The sequence below is a fragment of the Diabrotica undecimpunctata genome, chromosome 6 (assembly GCF_040954645.1).
Source record: "Diabrotica undecimpunctata isolate CICGRU chromosome 6, icDiaUnde3, whole genome shotgun sequence".
NCBI classification, from domain to species: domain Eukaryota; kingdom Metazoa; phylum Arthropoda; class Insecta; order Coleoptera; family Chrysomelidae; genus Diabrotica; species Diabrotica undecimpunctata.
The window spans coordinates 12,954,348-12,980,460 of NC_092808.1; the positions used below are offsets into that span (position 1 = coordinate 12,954,348).

General features: G+C 36.9%; 1 protein-coding gene and 1 non-coding gene across 2 annotated transcripts in view; one reads left to right on the plus strand and one right to left on the minus strand.

The window, feature by feature from the left end:
• Positions 1-73: 73 nt before the first annotated feature.
• The window catches only part of LOC140443141 (XK-related protein 4-like), an 80,730-nt gene continuing 54,690 nt past the window's right edge, over positions 74-26,113 (minus strand). Inside the window, exons 3-4 of the mRNA XM_072534229.1 lie at positions 11,379-11,581; positions 74-6,727 (exon numbers count right to left, since the gene is read on the minus strand). Coding sequence (XP_072390330.1) covers positions 6,458-6,727; positions 11,379-11,581 — 473 coding nt within the window. The 3' untranslated portion in view covers positions 74-6,457. The remainder of the gene's footprint in view (positions 6,728-11,378; positions 11,582-26,113) is intronic.
• TRNAK-CUU (transfer RNA lysine (anticodon CUU)) lies at positions 1,389-1,461 on the plus strand. The gene has a single exon. It is a non-coding gene; the product is annotated as a tRNA-Lys (tRNA).

A 26,113-nucleotide genomic window follows, 5' to 3' on the forward strand; every position in this document is an offset into this window, starting at 1 on the left:
TTTGGTGGCTCAGGCATGGTAACCTGTATTTTAACCTGATGATGGAACAGTTGTTCCGAAAACGTTCGTGCTTGTAATGTTGCCCTTTTAAGGGTTTTTATAAAATAAAATATACCCACATACAAAGACTAAATTGTAAAATGTAGCACATAGTCTCAACAATTATTATAATACATATTCAAATTACAAACAACCAATTCATAGACAAAACTGAAGAAATACCTAATACAAAATAAAAATGTGCTGAGTTCGTGCGAAAAGTCATGTCATGTACATTGAATAATGTGTGGGCGGTAATTCGATCTCATCGATAATCGAACAATTCTTTGGCACTCAAATGACGAATTGACAAAATTTGAAAATCGCGTAACTCTGGGTAGCGTTAGTCGAGGTATTACTGTATTCAGAATTGTTGATATTTTTAAAGAGCAATTTAAAAAGGCTTCTGCATAATTCTACACTTACCCTTGGAATAAATGGGTTTGAATCATTTTAACTCTTGACTTCCTGCTTATAGGGTTGATGGGTTTTAAATTATTTTTTTTTAGGATTATTTGATTGATATTTAATTTTAATTCGTGGGGGGTCACAACCCCCGTGACTCCCCCTCCCTTGGATCCGCCACTGTTTACTTTGACACTATTTAATGTAAGTTGGCTAATAAATAAATGTTAAAATGAATTAAATAAACTCATCGACCAAAATTAGTGCACCATTAACATTTTTTTAAATAAATTGGATGAAATTATAGCCTTCAAGATCTAACGGACACTTACGCCCTGTTTTCGATAAATCCTCCCATCAGTAAAATATTTTAAGGGAATCTCACTCCCATTTTCTCCAGATCCTCTCTTCCACCTTTTTCTAGGCTGTCCTATAGATTTTTTTCTCCCAACTGGTCTTTCCCAAAACACATTGTTTATAAGGCGATTGTCAATACTGCGTATTACATGCTCTATCCATCTTAGTCTATTGGCATTTGTATACCTCACTAGATTTTCCTTTCCGAAGAAAGACTCTAACTCGTTGTTGTGCTGCTTATTCATTCGTTTATTACGCTATCTCTGCAAGGGTCATACATTACTCGAATGATTTTACCTTCCCACACCAGCAATTTATTTATTTTGTAACGTTATAAACGTCACATGTTTGTTATTTTTCTTCAAATACGTATTTTACTCCAATTTCTGTTGATTTTATTCATTTTTTTAACTTTCTGTTCTATTATATATAACTTTCTAACAACTAAAAACTTTTCTCTTTGTTTAGATTTGCATTTAAGATATAACGTGTCTACACTTCGAAGGCTAGAGCTAGTCGAAGTCCAAAAAAATTGGCTTCCAACGTTAGTTAGGGTTATATTTTTAAACATTGGAGCCCAATGTGGGGCCCGGCTAGCTCAGTCGGTAGAGCATGACACTCTTAATCTCAGGATCGTGGTTTAGAGCCCCACGTTGGGCACCAATGTCTAACAATATAGTCCCAACATTAGTTTGAGTTAATTGTTACAACTTCTTTTTGTGTTAGCGTCCATATTTCGCTTCGGTATGTGACTTTGAGCAATAATATGAGTATTTAAATTGTTATATTTATGAAATATAGAAATAAGGTTGGTCAAAAAATGATATTATAGCGCAACTCCGAAGGTAAGAAAATCCTGGAACAAGCCAAGAGTTATAAAGGATTATCGAGCTAATGATGATATAGACGAATCTTCCCACTATTTTGAAGAGCTTGAACAAAATTGCTTGACATTTACATGAATACTTGGTAACATGGGTCGTTTATATATTGGTAAAACAAATATTGCGCCAAGAGAAATCCTTTTAAAGTTCTCATAAGAAGCTTCTGCTACTTTTCGAAAGCACAGAGTTTCGTGTAGTGAAGTTTAACGAAAGCATAAGAGCTACAGCTGGCTGTAGTTAGTTTTGTTCCCATTAATGGTGCGCTAATATTGTTCAGAAGTTTATACACAATATTTTTGTTTATATAACCAAAAATGTATACATGCATTAAAACCAATGTTCTCCATTTTTCAGCAACAACTAAATATAAATTAAATGTTTCTTATCATTAATTAGTACATTAAATTTTTTATTATAAAAATCATTGTTTATCAATCATCAAAGTTTATCAATTTGTAAATCATTTGTTTTTAAGATTTAAAAATAAATAATATCACATACAAGCTTTTCATGAGATTACCAAATATTTGACAACTCAAATTTAAATAAATATATAAACATAAGCATTCAAACAATATTCCGCATTTACGTCATGATTTCGGTCGGGGATATGACATAAGGTGAAGTAGACGGGCTCGGTTCCGCGTTCCGCCATATTGGATAGTACTCCTTGTCATATTTGGTAGTATCACACTAACTCCAAAGTATTAATATATTAACCAAAACTAAGTTGAAGAATCGGAATTTTTTGTTGAAAGTTTTGATGGAAATTTACATAACGGTATCATAAATATAGCTTGAATTAATTTGAATCCGTACCTGCCCGTCGCCATATTGGATATAACACAGTGTCGCATAAAGTGGTCCCATTTATTAGTGTCATTTAGTTTGTGTCATATTTTCTCTCTTCCACATCACTGGAACGGAAGAACGGTATTCTTTTAGTGTCCATACCATATACGTATATATTAACATAGACCGAGCATACCGGCGGAGTCTGCTGACGACAAGATCTCTTCCGATTGTTTTATCTGTCTCTCTCTAGCGTATTCAAATTCTTCACTCTCATTCCCCACCATAATGAACGAAAAAAGAATATATCGTCGTCACTTAGCTCTACAGACTACTCAGTATATATTAATATTTACGTCTATGGTACATACTCAGCAAGGGCACTGCTGTGTTAACAAGTGAGAAATGTTTTAGCGTCGCTTGTGCTTGGGGTGTACGCCATTAATATTTGGCGGCAAATTCAAAATTTGTGTTCTGAATAATATAATATTATATATCATTTGAATGCAATGAAAAATCAATATAGCCGTAAAATAACGAATAAAAGCTTATCATGTACTATAACATATACTCTCTTTGTCCAAAAATATAATATAAATTTACAATAATATATTTGAGAGATGAACGAACTAACAAAAACGAAACACATTTAGAAGGAAACATGGGCAGACAAAGGTTGAAAAAGCAAGACCTAAAAATTGTCATGGGTGACTTCAAGGCCAAAGTTGGAGCTAGCAAAACATCATCTGCAGTTGGACCATTTGGACCAAGAAACCAGAACGATCGGGAAGATACATTGGAAATTTGTGCGAAAGCAAATCAATAAGTAATAATGAACACCTAGTGTAAGCTACACCCAAGGAAATTGTACACCTGGAAATCTCCACAGGATTCTATAGGAAGGATTGTAAGAAATCAGATTGATTACATGCTAGTAAAATGGAACGGAGTAGAATGGAACGATGATATAAGCAGAATGACAACAAATAGAAGTAGTAAAGACAGTAAGATAACGAACGGCGAGTTAACGAACAATATAAGATTGCCGACGACACGGTGATCCTTGCCAGTACCATAGACGAATTACAGCAGGTAATGGAAAGAGTTTATTCAGTTAGTGAGGAATACGGCCTGAGCCTCAACTTCAAGAAGATAAAGTGGATGCTGATAAGCAGGAAGCAACAGCCTGCTCGACAGTTACGGATAAGTAACATACTAATTGACCATGTAGAATCTTATGTGTACCTTGGCACCAACGTAAATGCAAAATGGGAACAGGCCACAGAAATTAAGGCGAGAATAGAACGAGCTAGAGCAGCATTTAGCAATATGAAAAAGCTCCTCATAAGCAGGGATTTGTCTCTTCCCCTAAAACTACGTCTAGTTAAATGCTACATTTTTCCGATCTTACTGTATGGTGTGGAGGCCTGGACGTTGACGGAGACGCTCACGAGAAAACTAGAAGCATTCGAAATGTGGGTGTACCGACGCATTCTTCGTATATCTTGGACCGAGCATGTCACCAACACAGAGGTAATCCAAAGAATCGGAAAGGAGAAAGAAATCGTGAATACAATTAAACAAAGAAAGCTTGAATATCTAGGCCACATATTGAGACACGATAAGTACCGTCTACTGCAATTGATTGTCCAGGGAAAAATAGACAATAAGCGAGGGCCAGGCAGGAGAAGACACTCGTGGCTCCAAAATCTGAGAAAGTGGTTCGGGCTCACATCAGTCGAACTATTCAGAAGCGCCGCAAATAAGATCAGAATTGCCATGTTAATAGCCAACGTTCGCAACGGACAGGGCACTTGAAGAAGAAGAAGAAAGACAGTAAGATATGGTTGAACATTTTGGAAAATTTGGAAAAATTGTTTCTCCACTTTTCTAGATTTTAGTGGGTCTCCAAACCTTCCTCCGCTAACTCTTCTGTAGTATAATATTGGATATATAAAATAAAAACGGGATGTCAATAGAATGAAATACCTATTTTACAGCTTTTTTGTCTTTTAGTACATGAATGTTTGTAAAATCATTCACTTAGCAGATTCAGCCACTTTTTTAAATGCATTATTACATTTTTTCAGAGTTCAGTCAGAAGCTTGAGTGGGAAAGAGATGCCAGTGCCTACGAAACCAACAAAACTACAAGGGAGAGAGAGATGTTTTTTCAAAATCTAGTATGTTAAGAAATCCTATATGTGTTGAACGCTTCCAGAATTTTATGTTAGAGGTCCGGTGAAATTTTTATTAGATCACAAATTTTAGAGAAAATAATCAAATTTCTGTAAGTATCGATGACTAAAACGCGGAATATTACTCCAACACTTACATATTACAATTACTAAATTACTTTTTAACTTTCCACCAGTGTTATTTAGATCATATAAGATGCGGACATAATAAATTACATAAAATTTCGGATTGTTTCCTTTAGACTAATTATAAAAATAACACCAGAAGAATCTTGTACCTAATATTGAGTAATAGCTGTCATTTCATGCTCATTATTATGATCATTTATACATTCACTTTCAAAATATCTTTTGATGTTGTTCTATGCAAAATTTCATCATCATCAATTTTGCGCAAGTTGTATCTAGTTATGCAAAGTTTAAAATACTTTAATTTACGTTTCCACATCTAGAATGAAGCCCTTTATATACTTTATACTCAAATTGTTCTATCTAATATGTACGACGGCGGTCCGATGATAAGTACTTAGCCTCATCGCCCGATGGCGCCACTATCGCAAGATATTTACTACAGAAACGAATCCACTAGTTGACACCAGAGATCAAGGAAGGTTCAAAACAGTGACCTTCACCCGGCGAACGTGCTCCGAATAAGGCGAAGACTGTAGGTATGATCTACATCTACTACCTGGAGAAGGTCAAAACGATTACAGGTTTCTACTATGCGGAATTATTAAACCGATTCGACGCCGGATTGCAGAAAAAACGGCACCATTTGTCGAAGAAAAAAGTGCTCTTCCACCGTATTTTCCAGATTTGGCCCCGTGCGACTTATTTTTGTTTTCAAACTTGAAAAAGTCACTCACCGGGCAGAAATTAGAGTTGAATGAGGTCACCGTCGCCCGGGGAAGTAGGTACTTTGCAGATTTCGACAAAACCTATTTCTCAGACGGGTTAAAGAAGGTGGAGAATCACTGGGTCAAGTGTATCCAGTTAAAAGGAGACTGTTCATAAATAAATCGGAACTTTTGATAACTTTTGTAGGCTTCTGTATGCTAAGTACTTATCGGACCACCCTCGTACTGTGGTTACGTTAAATTCAGAAAAAAATTATAAAATAAAAAAAAATTGACTAGAATATCATATGAGATGGATACTGGAAAGACAAATGCATTATTATACAGAGTGACCAACTTATATTTCCATATCAGGATATACACAGGGAAACACTGTTGGGCAAAAATCATAAATGTTGTATAAATTCTTAAATTTTCTATATTTTTTATGCTTTTTTAATATTTTTTAACACAATTAAAGTACTGGGTTTCTGATATCTGATGACAGAGATAAGGATCTCCGAAGTATAAGTTGATCACCCCGTACAATCGCAATGGTTATAACTTTGATAATAAACCCTAATAGGTTTAGAAACGGTATTTATACAGAAAAGTCACTGGTTGATGAGCGTTTGGTGTGATTCTACCAAAAAACAAAAGTTACAGCACCACAACTTTGTAACCACAACTTTGTAATAAATGTATGTACTGTACCTATAGTAATGATGGAACATACATTTCACACGAAAGTGAATATATAGATAACCAAAATTGTTCTTTAATGAGTATGTTGATGTACCTACATGATCTACTAGGAACATGCGTGTGCGTCATCAGCAAGATTCTAACATTTTTGAGAAAATACTCGTGTCTTTCATTTATCAAACGGTATTTTCTCTACCAACCAATACCGGCGAGGTCTTCATTACATGTTCCAACAATAACCACTAGCTAGTAGCAGCTTCGGGAGTGACGACTGCAGTCCTTTGTGGTTTATATCCTGTATTAAGATTTGGATGAAAAACTTTATAGTACAGTAACATGAAAATTAGACCGAGAAAGAACGGAATTACGTTCAGGAGTATGATGGGTAGATAATAGACTTTTTCCCGCAATTCTTGATCGGCGCTGACGATCCAGACCACGTTGGCTATGGTGTTTTCTGCGAACAGGACGCAGTAGAAGATTACGTATTTGCAGCACGTGGGACCCTCCACCTATAAAAAATATATATTACATATACAAGCAAGCAATCATGTCATAACAATACTTAGCCACGAGATGAAAATATGGAGAACAATAATTCATAGATGGATAAGTAAAGAATATATAATTTTGTCCACTTTGTATAATATAAAAATTTCCTAGGGTTTTCGTTAACGTTTCGGTTAACATTTCGAATTGCGTCTTAAAATCTTCGAAGAGAATAACCATAATCCAATTGTTTATTTACATTAGAAAATGCTGCGAAACAAAAGCAGCGCTATATTTCTTTTTATTTCTCTTTTCTCTGCCCATCTCGCATGATTTTAAAATATTATTCGAATGAAACGATCAGAATAGGCGAGCAGAAGTTGAAAGTCAAAGGAAAATTTCGTTTGGTCTGAATTTTACCGGTAAAAGCTGTAACGGGGGTTTTTTCGGCCAAAAAAAAAAGGAAAAACGGTCTAACAGCTTAAACGCGCGCGATGACTGCTAGCAAAATGGTAACTGCTGCTTCAACGACCCCCACCCCAACGCACCCCGCTCAGACCGTCTCTGCGCATACTGAGAGTATAAAAGCAGGTACAAAGGGTAAGACCGGTCGTCACTCGACACTGAGGAGTAGGCAGATTGAGACCTCAGTGCCGTTTGACGGTTCTTGTATTTATACAGAACATGATACTGATACGTCACGGGAGAGAGCAATAGGCAGATGATCGTCTTCTTGATAATAGATCCAAAATGAGTGCCGAAACGTCGAGTATTAAATTCTCAACGTGATTCTTCCCGAGGACTTAGTAATTTTCATATATACATAATTTTCAAGCAGCTACAATAAACGGTTTCGTCGTAATCGCCAAATAATGAAGGTAAAAAAAAGTTCCCGGAAAATCCCGTTCCACAGTTTTTAGAACAAACGTTGTCAGAAAAGGAGATAGAATGTTGAAGATGACGAGCAACCTGGATGGCCTGTGACATCAAAAAGTGTCTTGACCGTTCAAAAAAGTAATCGAAAAGACCGTCGATTAACATACATCGATCAGAACATGCATCATAAATATTTGCTCTGACACTCTTTTAAATGCATCGAAAAGGAATCAGACGTCTTGTCATGGGTCATAACTTGTGATAAATCATGTATTTTTAAATATAAAACATAAATCGAGTGGTAATCCACGCAGTGGACGACTTTAAATTCTCCGGAATTAAAAAAAAGCGAGTCCAAATTCAAGACGATGTTGATTGTTTTCTTCAATATACCGTAGTTCACATGAAATGGTACCATAAGGTCAGACAGTTAATCAATATTACTATTTAAAGGTTTTACGAAGACCTCAAGAAAAGGTTTGAAAAGGGACGTCCGAAATGTGGAAATAGATAGCCTGGATCCTTCATCACCACAACGCGATAGCTTACAACGCGTACTCGGTCAATGACTATTTGGTACAGGCCACAATCATAGAGGAGCCGCTCTATTTGCCAGATTTGCACCCTCCCCCTTCTACCTGTTCCTAGAAATAAAATCGTGCTTGAAAGGAACCCGCCACGTCTCATTAGAGAAAGTACAGTACGCTCACGATTATCCGAGTTAATTGGGACCGCGCATACCTTGAATACCGAAATACTCGGATAACGCCGAGATCGGGTATTTGCTTAAAATAAACGAAAAATTTAAAGTTATGACGTATGATATTAGTTTATTATGTACAATTGAAGTATGTGAACCTGTATACAGAGTACATAGTTAAAATATACAGATAGAATAACATTTACGTACTGGATCATCTTCATGTTTTAAAAAAGTCTTCTGCGTCAACTTCTGGCCTCCTTTTGACGCTGCGATGTTGCGATAATGCCAAAGATGAAGGACATCGGTAGGGGTTGACTTTCTGTTGCTCAATGTAGGCGAGGGCAGCTCCAATCACCTTCAATCCTTCGTAGATATTTTCTCGATTATCTCATCTGTGTCATGCTCAGTGACATTATGTGGGTTGATAACCATGTCGGCGATTGCATCACCAGTCAGTTCCATTAGCTGATCTTGCATAATCCACTCGTTGACATCTTCATCATTTATCGGCAGTTCAGTTGGTAACTGATTAGCGAGGTCTACTATTTCAGCAATACAGTTATTGTTATCTTTTCCATTACTTGTCGCTTCAATTTAAAAAAGCTTTCGCCATGACTTTTACAAAGTTGTTACTGTCACATCATCCCACGCTGAAGCTATACAGTAAGACACATCCCTAACAGTGATCTTTTTAAGGGCTGCTGTCACAGTCATTCCCTCATCCAGCCAGGTCAACAACACTTGGAGAAGCATTCTATGATAGTTTCGTTTCATAGCCTCTAAAATTCCTTGGTCCAGAGGTTAAATGAGAATGTAACGTTTGGTGGCAATAAAACAGTTTTAGTGTCTTTAATTTCACCGCTAGCCAACGAACATCCATCTGGATCAAATGGTACGTTGTTCAAAAGAAGAATAGCTTTTCTTGGTAGGTTTTTCTTTAAGTAGGCCTCAACAATGCAAACGAACTCGTCAAAAAACCAATCCTAAAAATTTGGCAATCCATCCACGCACTACGTTAATTCCTGTAGATGGTGGGTAGGCAGTTTACTTAAATATTTTTAAAAGCCCTTGGATTCTTCAATTTTCCAATGGTCGTAATTTTAAGGATCCAGAAGGGTTGCTATACATCAAAAGAGTTACTCGTTCTTTGCGTTTTTTGTATCCACGCGCAGTTTTTTTACTTTGAGCTGCCAGTGTTTTGGTTGGAAGCATTCTGAAATTGAGACACGTTTCGTCACAATTGAAGATTTGGCCCTCAATTTTAAATTAAACGACTTAATTTCAGCTGAATCGGCCGAAACTTTTTCACCCGAAATATTCAGTTGTCGGATGCCATACCTCTTCTTCCATCTGTCGAACCAACCATCACTTGCAGTAAAATTTTCCTCTCCATCCTTAAACCGTTTGCGAAGTTCGACAGCCTTAACTTGAAGCATGGGGCCGTTAATTGGACTTCCCAACCCTCGAAGATTAAAAAACACTAAAAATAAGGCCTTAGAAGTCGGTTCGTATTCTCCTTTCCTCATAATTTTCCGCAACAAATCACTTCCACTACTCACACTTTTATTAACCCATTGTTCAATATCTTTTTGTTTACGTCTCCAATCTCCCACAGTCACTTCTTCGACGTCTAGATCAGCAGCAGCCTTATTTACTGACTCACCCTTATCCAAGCGTTATATAGCACTTAATTTTGTTTCTAAAGAAACCACAACTAGTTTACATTTTAAACTTATATTGCACTTCAAATTACGTAGAAAATACACAAAGAGAAGAGATGAATGAACTTGTAAGAGCTTACAGTAGGACGAACCGAACAGCTAGCTGTTATCACTCAAACTGACGGGTAAAGGAGTGGCTGGTGAGGCGGCCAGTAGAAGCATAGTCACTGGAACAATAACACTCGCTAATGACACTTTGTTCTTTTCAATTACTACCTCGGTTAATCCAGAGGCTCGGTTAATCGGGACTCGGATAATCGAGAGTCCACTGTAAAACAAAAATTGGCGCAGCTACTCAACAGCCTATCGGAAGATGACACACACCACTGCTTCTCGCAGTGGAAGGTTTGTATGGTGTGACAGAGATGCAGAAGCAGAATATACTGAAGGTGGAAAATAAAAAATTGCTAAATAAACATATACCAATGTTCTCGGAACTTTATTGCCAGGATATTTACTGTGAGGTGTTGTTTTCACGTACAATGTGAGATTTGATCTCAAGTTTAGTTTTAATGCTACGTTTTCGGAAAAATAATGTTTAACCGATCATGTATGTGTATGTATATATGTCTGTATATATGTATGGCTCTTATTTATGAATGAGAATATGAAGAAATAAGTATATAAATAACTAAATCAAAAGTTATCCTAAAATAGTGTCAGAAGAAAAATAGTGTAACGAAACATCGTACCTCCGACGGATCACGTGTCACAATTCTCGAAGGATGACCACACAATATACGATAGCCGGCGTTATCAATAGCTGCCCGTCGCCTTCAAGAACATAGAACAAAGATGGGCTGATCGAGAAGATTCTCTAGTAAATAGTTTCGGTATATACATGTAGTGCTCTTATGAGTGAGTTTATTCGATAAGATAATATCGCGCTGTAAGCTTATAAATAAATAGTTTTAAATAAATTAGAACCGCTCGTTTTATTATATTGGGAAAACAAGAGATAATACGGAAGACTACTAATGTGAAGGTCAGACGACCCAAAAAAATTGCAAGCCTCATTTGAATGAATGTAGCAAGAGATAGAAAAAAATGGAAGACATAAGAACAGCCTTGCATGCAATACTGGACAAATTAATATGCAATAGAAAAACAGATACATAATTAGTTGCGGCTGAATAGGGTCGGTCGATGGATGCATGTTGGAAGATATGACCTCATGGTTGGATATTGTTTTTATACAGAGTTACCATATAATCTAAAGATAATGGTTAAGAAAAAGTTTCAAAACAGAAATTCTGGAAGTATATCCCGACAAGGATTAACTTCCTTGAACATGTATTGAACAATAATGTTCATAATCTATAGATTTCAACAAGTAATCTTGTATGTACTAATAGGATCTTTGATATTACTTACCAAAACGACGTGTGTAAATATATAGACGGCGCCTAAAATACAGTAGAACAGAAAGTCGTACAGGGAGTTGTGATTGCAAAAATTGTTTTTAGCGCTGGTACACGCCAACCACAGCGTCATCACAAACCAGTGTCCTATAATAATCAAAATGGTCTCCGTGGGGTATATCGAGGCTATCACACTGATACAAAGGATTCTTGACACTGAAACAAAAAGATTTTATTAAAACACATGTTCTACAGCTAAAGAAGTCAATAGCCTTCTTTTGTGAGTGTAACAACACTTCAGTGGGAGACTTAAACCACATATTTTTCGAGTATGGGCTCAGTTAAAGAGTTATTATAAAAATTGTATAAACTAAACATTGCGGGTTAATTTAATATATCTTGTTTAATTGTCTCATTCAACAAAATCAGTTGATGAGACAATAGTGATGAGTATAAGGATGGTCCAGGAAAGTCGCCAAACCAACTCTTGGTGGTGCACTGAATTGGAACACCTTATGAAGATAGCAAGAACAGCTTTTAATAGAGCAAAACGCACCAAACCCAAAAAGGATTGGGATTCTTATCAATACAATCTCAGAGGGTTTAAAAAAGTCTGCAGACAAAGACAAAAAGCTGCTTGGAGAACCTTCTGTGAGGAAATTGAAGATTTCCCGCAGGTCTCCAGGCTACAAAAAGCGCTTTCAAAGGACCCACATCGGTGGGTAACCTACTACGGTGGGTACTGGATATCCTTCTGCCGCACCTCGTGGAAATATTAAGAGCCTTTTTGGCTCCAAGATATATTCCTAGGAAGTGGGGAGAGGTACGTGTGGTCTTCATACCAAAACCAGGTAGGATGGACTACACCCTACCAAAGGCTTTCCGACCAATTAGCCTAACATCCTTTCTGTTGAAAACGATGGAAAGGCTATGCGAGAAGTACATAAGGGATGAAGTTCTGCTCCATAACCCACTTCACCCAAATCAGCATGCATATACTTCGGGAAGATCTGCCGATTCTGCACCGCAGAGATAAAGGGAAGAATTGAAAGATAGCTGGATAATAAAGAATCCACCCTGGGTATATTCATAGACATTGACGGAGCGTTTGATAAACCCACATTCCCAACCATCACGCAACAGCTCAACGTCAGGAATGTTCCCCTGGCCGTAAGCGAATGGATATTCAGTATGCTCTCTAATAGAGCAATAAGCATAAATGTAGAAGACGTTTCTGTTAGAGGCATGGTTACAAGGGGGTGTCCATAGGGAGGGGTGCTTTCACCACTCCTCTGGAACATATTTCTAGATACCCTGGTTGACCAACTCAGCAGCAACGGTTTCTACACAATAGCTTATGCAGACGATATTGCTGTCCTGCAAAGCGGTAAGTTTGAGAACACACTATGTGAGAGATTACAAGTTGCTCTCCGACTAATAGAAACGGACGCACCTGGGGCCTTTTGCCCAGGGTGATCGCCTGGGTCTACACTGCTTTCATTAGGCCAATGCTAACTTACGGAGCTATTGCTTGGGTACCAAAAGTGCTACAGGCAACAGCGATTAACAAACTAAACCATATTCAGCGGGTGGCTTGCATAAATATAACAGGTGCCATGAAAACAACACCAACTGCTGTAATGGAGTTGATCATTGGCATCGCGCCAATAGATATATATGTCAAAGAGGTGGCGCTAGTGACAATGATTCGACTGCGTTTAGCTGGTGCAAACCTTGATGTAGGAATGGGACAATTGAGAACTCGTTTCTAGGGGGGAGAGCTGGATGCGCTACCACTGCTACATGCAGGCTGCGACTCAATTGAACCAAAGTTTGTCTTTAACAAACCCTACAAAATCGAAACAAGACAGTATAGGGAGACAAACGTGGCAAATACCTACTGCATATACACCGATGGCTATAAAATAAAAGAAGGCTCAGGATGCGGGATATACTCCAGATCACTGAACCTAAGAATAAAGTGGGGTATGGGCAAAAATGCCAGCGTAGTTCAGACAGAACTGACTGGTATCTCCATAGCCGCAAATGAGATAACCCAAAAAGGTATAGCAGGGAAAACTATAATGATCTGCACATATAGCAGACAACCACTAGTAACCTTGAATAGACCACGTGTCACATCAGGGTTAGTAATGGAGTGTCACGAGTCACTAACTCAAGCTTCGGATGGTAATACCATCATCCTGAGGTGGTTTAAAGGACACAATAGGAATAAAGGCAACCGCATTGCTGACAAATTATCTAGGAAGACGGCAGGCCTAAGACTCTTAGGACCTGGGGATCTTTTTGGTTGGTAAACTACAACAATCGCGGAAATTGTCAAATGTCACTCCCATACGCAAACCGAAATAAGATGGGAAGAAGGGCAAGGATGTAAACTTGCACAGGGTAACACTAAGTAACCTTGAAGAGTCAGCATCAAAGAAGTACTTCGGAATGATCAGGAAAAACCTACGTTTGACAGTTGGTTTTTTAACTGGTCATTGTCAACTAAGCAAACACCTCCACACACTGGGGCTAGCAGACATACCTCTATGTAGGAAGTGTGAACGAGAAGACGAAACTGTAGAGCATGTCCTATATGAATGCCCGGAGTTATCGTTAATACGAGAGTACGCGTTCGGCGAATCCTGGCCCACACCTGCCCACATAAGAGAGATGTCTCCTGGTGATTTGTCCACCTTCCTATAAATGGCAAGATGGACAATGAGCTAGGGGTGACAGCTACCTGGGAGGATGCAGAATGGGTCAATTGTGGCCTAAGTGCTGTGAAACTTCTCGCCCTCCCTACTATACAGATACAGATACCGTGATGAGTGTGACATATTAATTGAATTTCTCACGAAAACAAAAATAAATATTTAAGCATAAAAAGTTTAAATTTTTTTGAGGTGCTCAGGTATATTACAATACATTATTTAATTTTAATTCAGTAATATTTCATTAATATGATCTGTGGATAATGAACACAGTTCGAAGTCAAACCTCTCTCTACACACACACATATATTTATATTAAATTTGTTCAATTTGAGATGCTTTCTATTCTCATCTACAGACTGTTTCAAGTTAAGAATTCACAACTGAACAGATAGGCCAGTGCATTTCTTACGGGCGTATGTTGCCAATAGTTCACGGGACTATGCAGGGCCGGCCGAAATAACCCATTCTTTATTTATATTCAAATTTTTATTTATATTTTCCAATGTTAATCAAATTTATTTTAAAAAGATAGGTACGTATCTATTTAATAAGCTTAACGACTACAATTACTTATAAATATGGTTACATTTTCAGGGAAGTGATTTTAAAGATTATTAGAAAAATGTCTTTATTAGTGGTTAAAATATTAGGTTTTACGCAATTGGTTAATTATTATGGCACAGGTAATTCTGACAGCTTAGGTGTCAACTCTCAAAATTATTTATAAAATATTACTTTCACAATAGTTAATAAATAGAAAGCAATAATAATTAAGATATTGTGCTTAAACTTCCATTATCGGGCAAGCCGGGCTAACAGGCCCTAACAGTAAACAATATTGATTACTTTATAATTGACTATTAATAGTTTTCTAATTCTCTTTATGTACTTAGTCATTCCAAACAATAGTGTCATTTGGAAAGCACATTTGGAAAGCAGACAGATTTATGAGTTATAGATAAATGAGCGGTATGTTTTTCAAAATAGTGTAATTAGGTGAAGTGGAGATTATATGTTTGTCTGTATACATAAGCCCAAACTGCCCGATTACGTTTTTAAATTCTTCTGCCCGGACAAGGGTTAAGGCATAACCATCGCGCACTCAAATCTCAAGTGTAAAAAATTATATTGTTAAAATGGATCCAGTTTTGCCGTTTAAAAGTGGTCAAATTTTACATCTGAGTGCTAAAAAAGTGATCTTAAACGTAGTGAGATACCACATTAATTTGCTTCGAGATGAAAGTCAACGTATTGTATTCGACAAAGTATCCGCGATGACAGGAGTGTCAGTTCGTACGATTCAAAAAATCGTACAGGAAGACAAAGAAGGTGAGCTTTCTGAGGTAAAAACAAACAGAAAAAGAACCCGTTGCCGAAACAACTCCAGAGACTATACTTACGATGAAGGTGTTCGTATCGGCGTTCGTCGAACAGTGCATAGTTTTTTTTTTTGAAAACATTCCTCCTACTTTGAATCGTCTTCTGCCAAAAGTGAACCAAGACGAAAACTTGCCAAATTTTACCCGCAGTACAATGTACAGGTTGTTAAAAGACATGAACTTTGTTTATGCAAAACGTGATAAAAGTGCCGTGCTAATAGAACGTCCTGATATAATTGCATGGAGGCATGGATATTTAAGGGCCATTAAACAATATCGGGCTGAGGGCTATGACATTGTGTATTTGGATGAGTCATGGGTCAATGTGGGGCACTCGGTTTCCAGAGAATGGAAAGACAAAACCGTCACCTCGGCAAGAGATGCGTTCATAAAAGGGCTAAGTACTGGACTAAAGCATCCCACTCAGCGTGGACCACGTTTCATCCTTGTCCATGCCGGAAGTGAAAATGGTTTTGTAAACGGTGCTGAAATGTTTTTCCTTGCAAAAAAAAACAGCGCTGATTATCACGACGAAATGGACGGTCCGTGTTTTGAGAACTGGTTTGAAAACAAACTGTTGCCCAACTTAGTTCGAAAAACGGTTATTGTTATGGACAATGCTCCATATCATAGTGTAAAAACCGAGTTGTTGCCTAACCAATCGTGGAATAAGAATAACATTATGGACTGGTTAAGACAAAAAGACATATTTTTTGAAGAAAATTATCTGAAGTGCGAGCTTTTGGAGGTAGTCGCGCAATTTAAACAAAATTTTGATAATTACAAAATTGAAGAACTTTGTAAACAACAAAATAATGTCAAAGTGCTTCGTTTGCCTCCATACCATTGCGAATTAAATCCAATTGAAATGGTATGGAGCCAAGTAAAAAGGCATGTGGCCGTAAATAACAGCACCTTCAAAGCGAAGGATATGGAGGACCTCATAAAAAAAGCGTTTTCAAATGTTACGTCTGATAACTGGAAAAACTATATTCAACATGTAATGACTCTGGAGAAAAAATTTTGGGAAGTGGACGGTCTAATGGAAGACGTAACTCCCATAGTTATAGATTTATATGATAGTAGTGACAATTCCGATTTGGATATGGACGAAGAATGTACATAGTTTTTGATAATTGTAATATTGTAAATATATAAATGTCAAACTAAAAAACCAAATAATTTGTTACATTTCTATGGTTCTGTTGTATTTTTTTTAAAATATACAGAAGTTTTTATTGTTTTTTTATGTTTTTTACTGACACTAATAATATCTACCACAATACTCACTCAATTTGTTCATTAAACAATTAAGAATATTTTTAAGAGTCTGATGATGACCTAAGCCGAAATTTAATAAATAACTGTTGTGAGAAAAAGACATGTCTTTAATTTTTATTTTTCAAAAAAACAAAAAAAATTTAAAGTTACCTAAGTGAAAAAACGTCTAATGTGCAATATAACATGCAGTTCGGCCCTGCTTTTTCGCTGCAACTCCACTACTCTCGCCTATCTCAGTCTATCGGTAGTTCTGGCATCACCGCTTCCCATAAGGCTCCTTTATGAATTCTTAACTTGACACAGACAGTAGGTGAATTACTGAACATGAATATTAGGGTTCGGATAATTATGCATTTACATACATGCATTTACATATTTTCACAACTTGTACAGGCAAATGCATATTGGGCAACAATTAAAAAAACAAAGCATTTTTTTTTGTTTTTAACATTTAACATAATTTTTTTACACGAAATAACTTCGAAATAAAATTGAATATCATTAAGCAAATAGCAGTAAACAATAAGTACAACCAACAAACAATAAACAAAATATTAATCCAAAAATTGGATAAGAAAGCCCTGAAATTAATCTTTCCACCACGAGTGAAAAAACCCAGTGCCTTCGGCTCGATTTCATATACAGGCAAGATATCAACGAAAATATCCAAACATACCCAAAAAAGGAATAACACCAGCTTTCAGAACAAACAACAACTTAAGCAAGTATATTAAGAACAATAAGAGACAATAAAAAGCACTTAACAGTGCTGTATACAAACTTACAAGTGAACGCCCAAAAACTTACATCGGTCAAACTGGTAGAACTTTTAACAAACGTATACCAGAACATAAAAAGGGCTTTCAATAATAGAAAAACAGATTATACTGTTCACCCTTTGCCCTTCACCTTCTAGATCATAATCATTATTTTTATGACTAATTTCAAATTCTCCATATTCAAAATAAAGGTCTTAAGCTGTCTTTATTAGAATCTATGGAAATTAATAGATTAAAAATACAGATATAATTCGGAATAACCAACTTTCCCTTCTCAAATTATTCAATAAAAGACTATAAAGCGTAGACGCATAGTAAAAATACATCACTTGAGAAAGTCACTCTGTCGAAACAACTGTACTGATAATAAATTATATTAAATTTTGTGGAACTGTTGAAAAGTTTTCAGTATTTTATTGTTAGATAATATGAATTCAATCAAAAAGTATCGGTCAAATCCATCACTGATGGAAAGATTTATGTTCAACATTGGACAAATCAGGACTGATTGGTGATGATGATATTTTTTATTATGCTTTTAATATTTCTAAGACAATTTGGATTTGTGTATTTTTAATACTAATAGAGTCGTCTTGTTATATTATGTAGTGATATTTTCAGGCATTTTAATGCATATCTGCGTGCATATTTTACCAAGTTTAAATTGGTACCTATTAATCATTTTCAAATAAAAATTCACTATTCCCTCAGATTTCTTTTTTGTCTTCCTGAGTTTCTCCTTCCTGATACTTTATATTCGCCATAATTTTCCGAAAAATTGTATTCATCAAACCAGACCTTTTAATAATATTTAAAGATTTTAATTTTGTATCTATATCATTCTTTGTCAGTCGTGTGAATTAATATTCCTGTTACTAAAGGCTGCAAACCAGAAGTCGCCTTGACTCTCATACAAACAATAGTGCTTAAGATAAAAAATTGTTAAATATATACATTCATGGAATATTTTGCGAAACACGTTCGCCGAACTGTTGTTTGGGATGTCACCATAAGAAAAACAAATACGTATTAAACCTAAAAAAGATAAAAGTGTATAAAAAGTTTAAATAGTCGTTTATTTGGACGATTAAGAGTAATTACATTTTACACAAAAATAGTGTCATTATACTGATATGACCAACACCAGATGTTATGATAGAAAAATACAAAGCGATCTACCGAGGCTTACGCGGTGGGCTATTCTCTTATCGGGATATTATATGAATTTATTTAGAATTGAGGGCGGTCAACAGTAATGTAATTTGGCAAATTGAATATTGCTAAAATATTTTTTTGTACAGGGTGATCAAAAAAACTGTCACCGATTAAAGTTATAATTTTTTTATTGCAGACATTCTATATTTGGATTGTACATAAAAATTGACAATTTTATAAAGGTTCACAATTTCTTAGTCTTATATGATAATAATAAATAACCAACTTTCTTCTTCTTCTTCTTTTTTCTTGTATGTAGGCTTTAAAACCTGTTTCTTCTTCAATATTAGCCTCCTAAATTGTTTAAATTATCGCACCATCTTTTTCTTGGTCTGCCAATACTTCTTCGTACATTTGGTGACTTATCTCGTGCTATTCGTACTATACTATCCTCTGCCATTCTACTAACGTTCCTTCCACTCCTGTTTCCGTTTTGTTACCCATCCGTTTATGTCTTCTATATTACATGCTCTTTATGTTTTTGCTTCTCTCCCTACCCAACAGGTTTTCCCCTGATATTCGTCGGAGTATGTTCATTTTTTTTGTTTCTAGTAGTCGTCTCGTTTTAGATGTGTCAGGTCTTGTCTCCGCTGTGTATGTTAATATAGGTCTAATTGCTGCTTTGTAGATTCTTGTTTTTGTGTCTTGTCTTAGGTGTTTGTTCTTCCAGATGGTGTCATTAAAGAGATCCCGCCGCTTGACTTGCTTTTAAGCATTTATTGTCGTACTTCTTCTTCAACATCTCCGTAGCTAGTTATATCTATTCCCAGATATCTAAACCTTGCTTCCTGCTTTATTATTTTCCCATCAATTTCGATTTTACATCGTAGTGGGTATTTAGATGTTGTCATACATTTGGTTTTTTCTGCTGATATTATCAAATTTGTATTTCTTGGCTGTTGCATTGAAGATGTGTGTTAATCTTTGGAGCTCGTCTTCTGTCTCGGCGATTAATGCGGCGTGGTCTGCATAACATAATATTTGGATTTCTTTGTTCCCCATTCTGTAACCATGACCTTGTCATCCTGGTGCATAAATCATGGACTAATACGCACCCTGATGCGCATCGCCCCGCCTTAAAACTGCTTTTAATTTTACTATTGACCGAGAGATCTGAAAATGCCATATAAATATACTTATTGTCGCCAAGGTAACCAATCACGACAAAGATTGTTACTTTGGCCGGCCAACCACAGCACACGTTATTAACTGCGCCATCATTGGCTTCTCGGCGGAAATGTGCTGCAAATGCTCAAACACGATGTGTATAAAAGAGCAGCACATTTTCCGATCGGGATCCAGTCGTTCTTCACTACTAGCCCCGTTAGACCTTGTTGACTCGGTGTGCTACTACGCTACCATTGAGTTTTATTATTTAACCAATATCCTGCTATCGTCGAAGACGTCGAGATTCAAGAATAATTATCCAAGAATAGTTATCTAACTTAGAAGTTAAATCATCAAGTGTGCAAGACCCGGCGTGTCGACTACAAAACGCTTCCTGCAGTAGAACACGACTTTCTGAGATAGAAAAGACATTGGTCTTAGAACTATTTCAAATTGTGTCGAACTGACCACAGCGTTATTTGCGCCTGTCACGGTAAAGAGCGAATGAAAGCCCCGACGGAGACTTGTAATTGCTTTTCCGTTCAGGTTGAGTTGCAATAACACTTCGTCTCCAGAACCTTATGCAAATAGTAACTATAAGAAGTACTGTTAGCGAAAGGTAGCAATACGAAGCGACGGGCAACAGGAAGAGTCGACATTGCCGGCATTCTTGTACCTCTCTTGAGGAGAGGGAACGCGGCTACACGAAGTGAGAAGGCCGACATCTCTGTGGAATTTGAGGTATACACTACGCATCAGAATTCTAACACAAATTAAGTCATTGTAAGAAATATTGTCTGTAAGAAAGTTCGAACTGTTAGAAAATTCTGATTGCCGGTGGCCCCTCACCTACCACAAAGGCTCGGCGGAACTTCTTGCCCGTAGAGGCCGGTATCTCAATTTAACTCCTTATAACGAAGATGGACTCTCGAAACCTGAGATCCTCTTCAAGAGCGGCGGCCGTAGATCGTCCAGAAACCCCTGAAAACCAGGAGGACGCTACGACCGTACGACATTATAAATGTGCGACATTTTCTGCTCCCGGCCTCAGTTTGGTCTCGGTTCCCAAATAGGGTCCCTGTACCCTGGGAGTCCAATGTAGGGGCTCTGCTCCGATTTTACTACATTAGACACTGTGGTTGGACCTTGTCCCCCTGCTACTCCTGTGTTTTTATTTACTTCCTGTGTAAGAATGTTACTTACCAACTAAAGATGGAAGATACGCAGAGAGTTCTTCAAATAGACTGGTCCAAGACCCTCTGTAAGGCACCGAGGGAGTGTATAAGTGGCCATACTTTGACAAGCCCTTACATCCCATATGATCTGTATTCATGTGTGGTTCTGTTCTTTCGTTATCAAAGAGGTCTTAAATCTATTTTTCCCATATGTTTTCTACATTTTCTGGGCTTGATACTAATTGATTCATCTACTAGAGTTGTTTTAGTGAATATTTTCTTCATATTTGTGACTTCCTTTATCTTGTTGTATGCATTAAAGTGGTCACGTTTCCTTAGTAAATATCCCAGTTCCTTACATCTGCTGTTTGTCCAAACTGTCCATGCTTCTATCGCTTAGCAATAACAAGGAATTTGACGATTCCCGTTCCAATTTTAATGAAGATTTCGTAGTCTTGAGTAGATAATTTTTTTCCAATTTGGACATTGCTTTCCAGTGTTTTGATTTCGGTACAAATTGTGATATTTGTGATAAATCAGTAACTAGAAACTTTCTTCGATATCTTTTTACGGGCATATAATTTGTAAAACCTGTTACAGAATATGCACATATGGTTTTTATGCGATTTATTATAACATTAAAGCTATTATTTTGACCGCCTACGTCGTTTGATATTATTTTGTGATTGTATTAATGTGATAACGATGTAATTTTGTAACAAAAACCTATCATTATTTGCAAACGAGTTACGAGCAAATACGTAATTTTAACTTAATTTATTTCAGCTCTGTTTATTTTTTATACATTTACACGAGATTTTAGCTGCAAAATAACAAAAATAATGCTTCTACAAAAGAATATTGCACCTTACAAAATCTAACGACCGTTATAGTCGATAATAAATGACATATACTTAAAGCATTTTGTTTTTATTTGTGCATTTGCCGTGTCTGTAAACTGTTCAAGGCTTCCGTAACAATGTGGGGGCTCTTTTTCTTGTTTTCTGCTTTTCTCTTTCAGATCTGGATCTTTAGTATTTTAGTAAAGGCCTTAAAATTTATTTTTGGGAATTTTCGTTTACTGTTTTTTCTCATCACTATATTTGATAGTTTTTTTCTACTCAGCGCACTTCCCTCTACTTGGTACAATCATAGGATACTTTGAGCCTTTACTGCTGTCTTTATCACAACTTCATCATGAGTTTAAGCGACGATTCGTCATTTTTTTCGTTATCTTCAAAATGCCGAAATTTTAAAATCTGTAAAAGTCTATCTCTTGGAAAAAGATTTTTCAAGAACATATTTCCATACTTGTCTCGGTTAGTACTTCTTTGCAAAGAAGTATCAAAAACTATAAGGAAAGATTTAATAAAATTTAAGAATGAAAAGGTCCACCGAACTATAGAAGAGAATAAAAGTCTGAAAGAGAAGACGGCTAAATAATGGAAAATGTGAAATACACAAACTAAAGAACAAAGAAGAGGTCCCCATATCAAATAGAGAAGAACTACTACACATAGTTAAAGACTTCTATCAAGAACTGTACACAAGCCAAAGAGAAGACCAAACGAACTTGGAAGCGCCGCATCACGCAAAATCATCAACCAAGGTTCAGAGCTCATGCCAGAGATCACACTAAGCGAAATCCAAGACGCAATAAAAAAGATGAAAAACAACAAAGAACCAAGAGAAGATGGAGTCGTAATAGAAGCTATAAAGATGGGCGGAAGTGCCCTTCTCAAGCAAATAAAAATTTTGTTTAACCTTTGTCTAACAGACTCTTGCATACCCGAAACATGGAAGAATACAGTAACAATTTTACTACACAAGACTACACACCTAGAAAACTTTAGACCAATCAGCTTTTGCTGTTTACCCGAATAATTACGACAAGACTAGAAAAAAAGCTGGATTTCTACCAGCCCCGAGAACAAGCTGGCTTCCGCTCAAAATTCGGAACAGGCGATCACCTACAAACAGTAAAAACCTTAATAGAAAAATCGATAGAATATAACAGATCACTGGTACTTATCTTTGTAGACTTTCACAAAGCCTTCGATACCGTGGAATTGGACAGCATTATAACTGCTCTGAACAATAGTAGAATAGACTACCGGCTTACAAAGTTAGTACAAACATTGTACCAAAACGCCACAATGCGTGTAAAACTACATGATACCGAAGATACGAAGAAATTCATATAAAGCGAGGTGTGAGACAGGGCGACACTCTCTCACCTAAATTATTCATAACGGTCCTCGAATACGCCTTTAAAACGCTAAAGTGGGAAAATAGAGGAATAAAAATAGACGGGGAAATGCTCAATCATCTGCGTTTTGCCGACGATAGTACTTATTACCGAAGATCTGCGTGAAGCACAACAAATGCTACAAGAATTAGAAAACGTATCATCAACAACAGGTCTAAAAATGAACATCAGTAAGATCAAATTTATGACAAATTTGGTTCCCAGCGAACACCTAACCATCCAAAATCAAGTGGTAGAATTTACAGAAAAGTACATATATCTCGGTCATGAAATCAGAATAAGCAATGATAATCAGACCTGTAAATTTTAACGACGAATAACACTAGCTAAACAAAGGACATTTGACCAATGCGTTCTTCCTATTATGACATATGGAGCAGAACTCTCACACTCTCACAAAAACAACAGCACTAAAAATGCGAGTGGCACAAAGGCGCATGGAAAGATCGATTCTCGGTGTGACAAAAAAAAATAAGGAACCAAGACCTAAGAAAAAGAACAGGTATCACTGATGTCGTCTTAAAAGACTTAAGATGGACCAGAAAACTAATTGACTGGTGCCCAAGAGAAGACAAACGCAGCAGAGGACGACCACCAACACGCTGGATGGACGACATTAAATATCCAAGAAATGGCAATAAGATGCACAGAACCGTGAAGAGTGGCGAAAAATGGGAGAGGCCTATGTCCAGCAGTGAACAGAAGAGGTTGCATGATACGATCTTGCTTAGACCAAAATAATTTTCAGGATAATTAATTATACCCATAAGAATTAATGCTGCAAGAAACTTTTTCATTTCAACTCAATCAATCGTATTTTTGTTGCCTACCCAATCTTTGCAAAATACATTGTTCAGCATAAAACTTAATTTTTTTCATCTACCATGAGCTGAAGTACTTCGTCCGTTAAAAATAATGATCCCCTATGTCAACATTGTTGGGAGAAAAGTGATCTGACCGTTGGTATTCTCCAAAATCATAGTCGACGTAATTTACCTCACTGATAGATCTCCAGTCTATTTCACGGGATGCTGTCTTTTGTTGTTGGTTTACTTATTCGTTTTCTTACCCCTCTACTTCATCGAAATCTGTCAATAACGAAGATACACTGGATGCACCTGATAACGAAAAGTTGGGGTCATCATTAGCATCACTATTGTCTTAAAAAACAACTGTTCTTGAAAATGGTGTGGTTACAGGGGCACTACGTTCGTCTCTACAATACAGAGAATCAGTTCCAGATATAGCCAAAACTCATTTCTGCAACTGTTTGAGGTGAATTAGTTGTAGGTAACCTACTTATAATTAAATGAAATTGTTCTGTGTAATCAGCTCTAGATGTTGAAGCAGGTGAAGTGATTTCATCATGGTGTATTTGTTTCTCAACTGGATCATCAGATTGAGTTTCACTCTCAACAATTTGATTTACAACTTGCTAGTTAAAGTATTTGGGATGACCTATTTGAGTGGAGTGACAAAAAAGGACAAAATTAAGAGTGATTATATTAAGGGAAGTCTAGGGGTGGCACTAATTGATACCAAAATGAGAGAGCATAGACCTGAGCTGATTTACATGTTCCAGGTAGGAAAGGAAGACCAAAAAAGACATGGCGATGTACGCTTAAGCAGAACATGTAGGTAAAGGGGATTAATAATGGTATAACCCAAGGGGAGTGAGACAGGGGTGCATAATTTCACCACTGATATTCAATCTGTACTAAGAGCACATTTTTGAAGAGGCTCTAAAAGATATTGCTGAAGGCATCTCAATAAATGGAGTCAAGCTCGATAACCTGCGGTATGCAGATGATACAATAGTGGTTTCCAATACCATAGAAGGGCTGCAAAACGTCACGAACAAAATAACGGAAACAAGTAGAACATATGGACTGGATATTCTTCTTCAGGTTCCTTCTCCTATCGGAGGTTGGAAATCATCATCGCTATTTTAATTTTATTGGCCGCGCTTCTGAATAATTCTAATGAGCTGCAACCGAACCACTCTCTCAAATTTCTTAGCCAGGATATTTTGCGTCGTCCTGGGTTTCTCTTCCCTTGTATCTTCCCTTGCATAATTAATCCAAGTAATACGTACTTCTCGCCCCTCATTATATGACCCATATATTGAATCTTTCTAATTTTAACAGTTTTTATGACTTCACATTATTTCTTCATTCTTTGTAACACCTCTATATTAGTTACTTTTTCAGTCCACGATATTCTGTGGATTCTCCTGTAGCACCACATCTCAAATCATCTTTGAGATGTGGTGCTACAGGACTGGATATAAACACCAGCAAAACCACGCTAATGATCATCAGCAAGGAAAACAATTGGAGCAAATCTGTATGTGAACCAAATGAGAATTGAACGTGTCTCACAGTACAACTACTTGGGAACTATAATCAATGAGTCGTGGGACAATACCCAAGAGATTAAATGTCACATCGGATAGGCAAAAAGTGCATTCTTGACAATGAGCTCTGTGTTCAAGAGTCGTGACCTCACCCTAGAAACAAAAATAAGGCTCCTTAAATATTACGTGTACTCAGTGCTTCTGTACGGAGTAGAAACGTCATTGAAGGCGGAAACTCTATCAAAACTTCAGGCTTTTGAGCTATGGTTATACAGAAGGATCCTGAAGATTGGACAGACAAAGTCTGTAAGTAAGCTGCAGAACTTGGGACATATAATGAGAAATCAAGGCAGATACGAGTTACTCCAATGCATTTTGCAAGGTAAAATTGAAGGAAACAGGGTCCCAGGACGAAGAAGAATATCCTGGCTGGCTAACCTGAGAGCATGGTATAGAAAGACCAC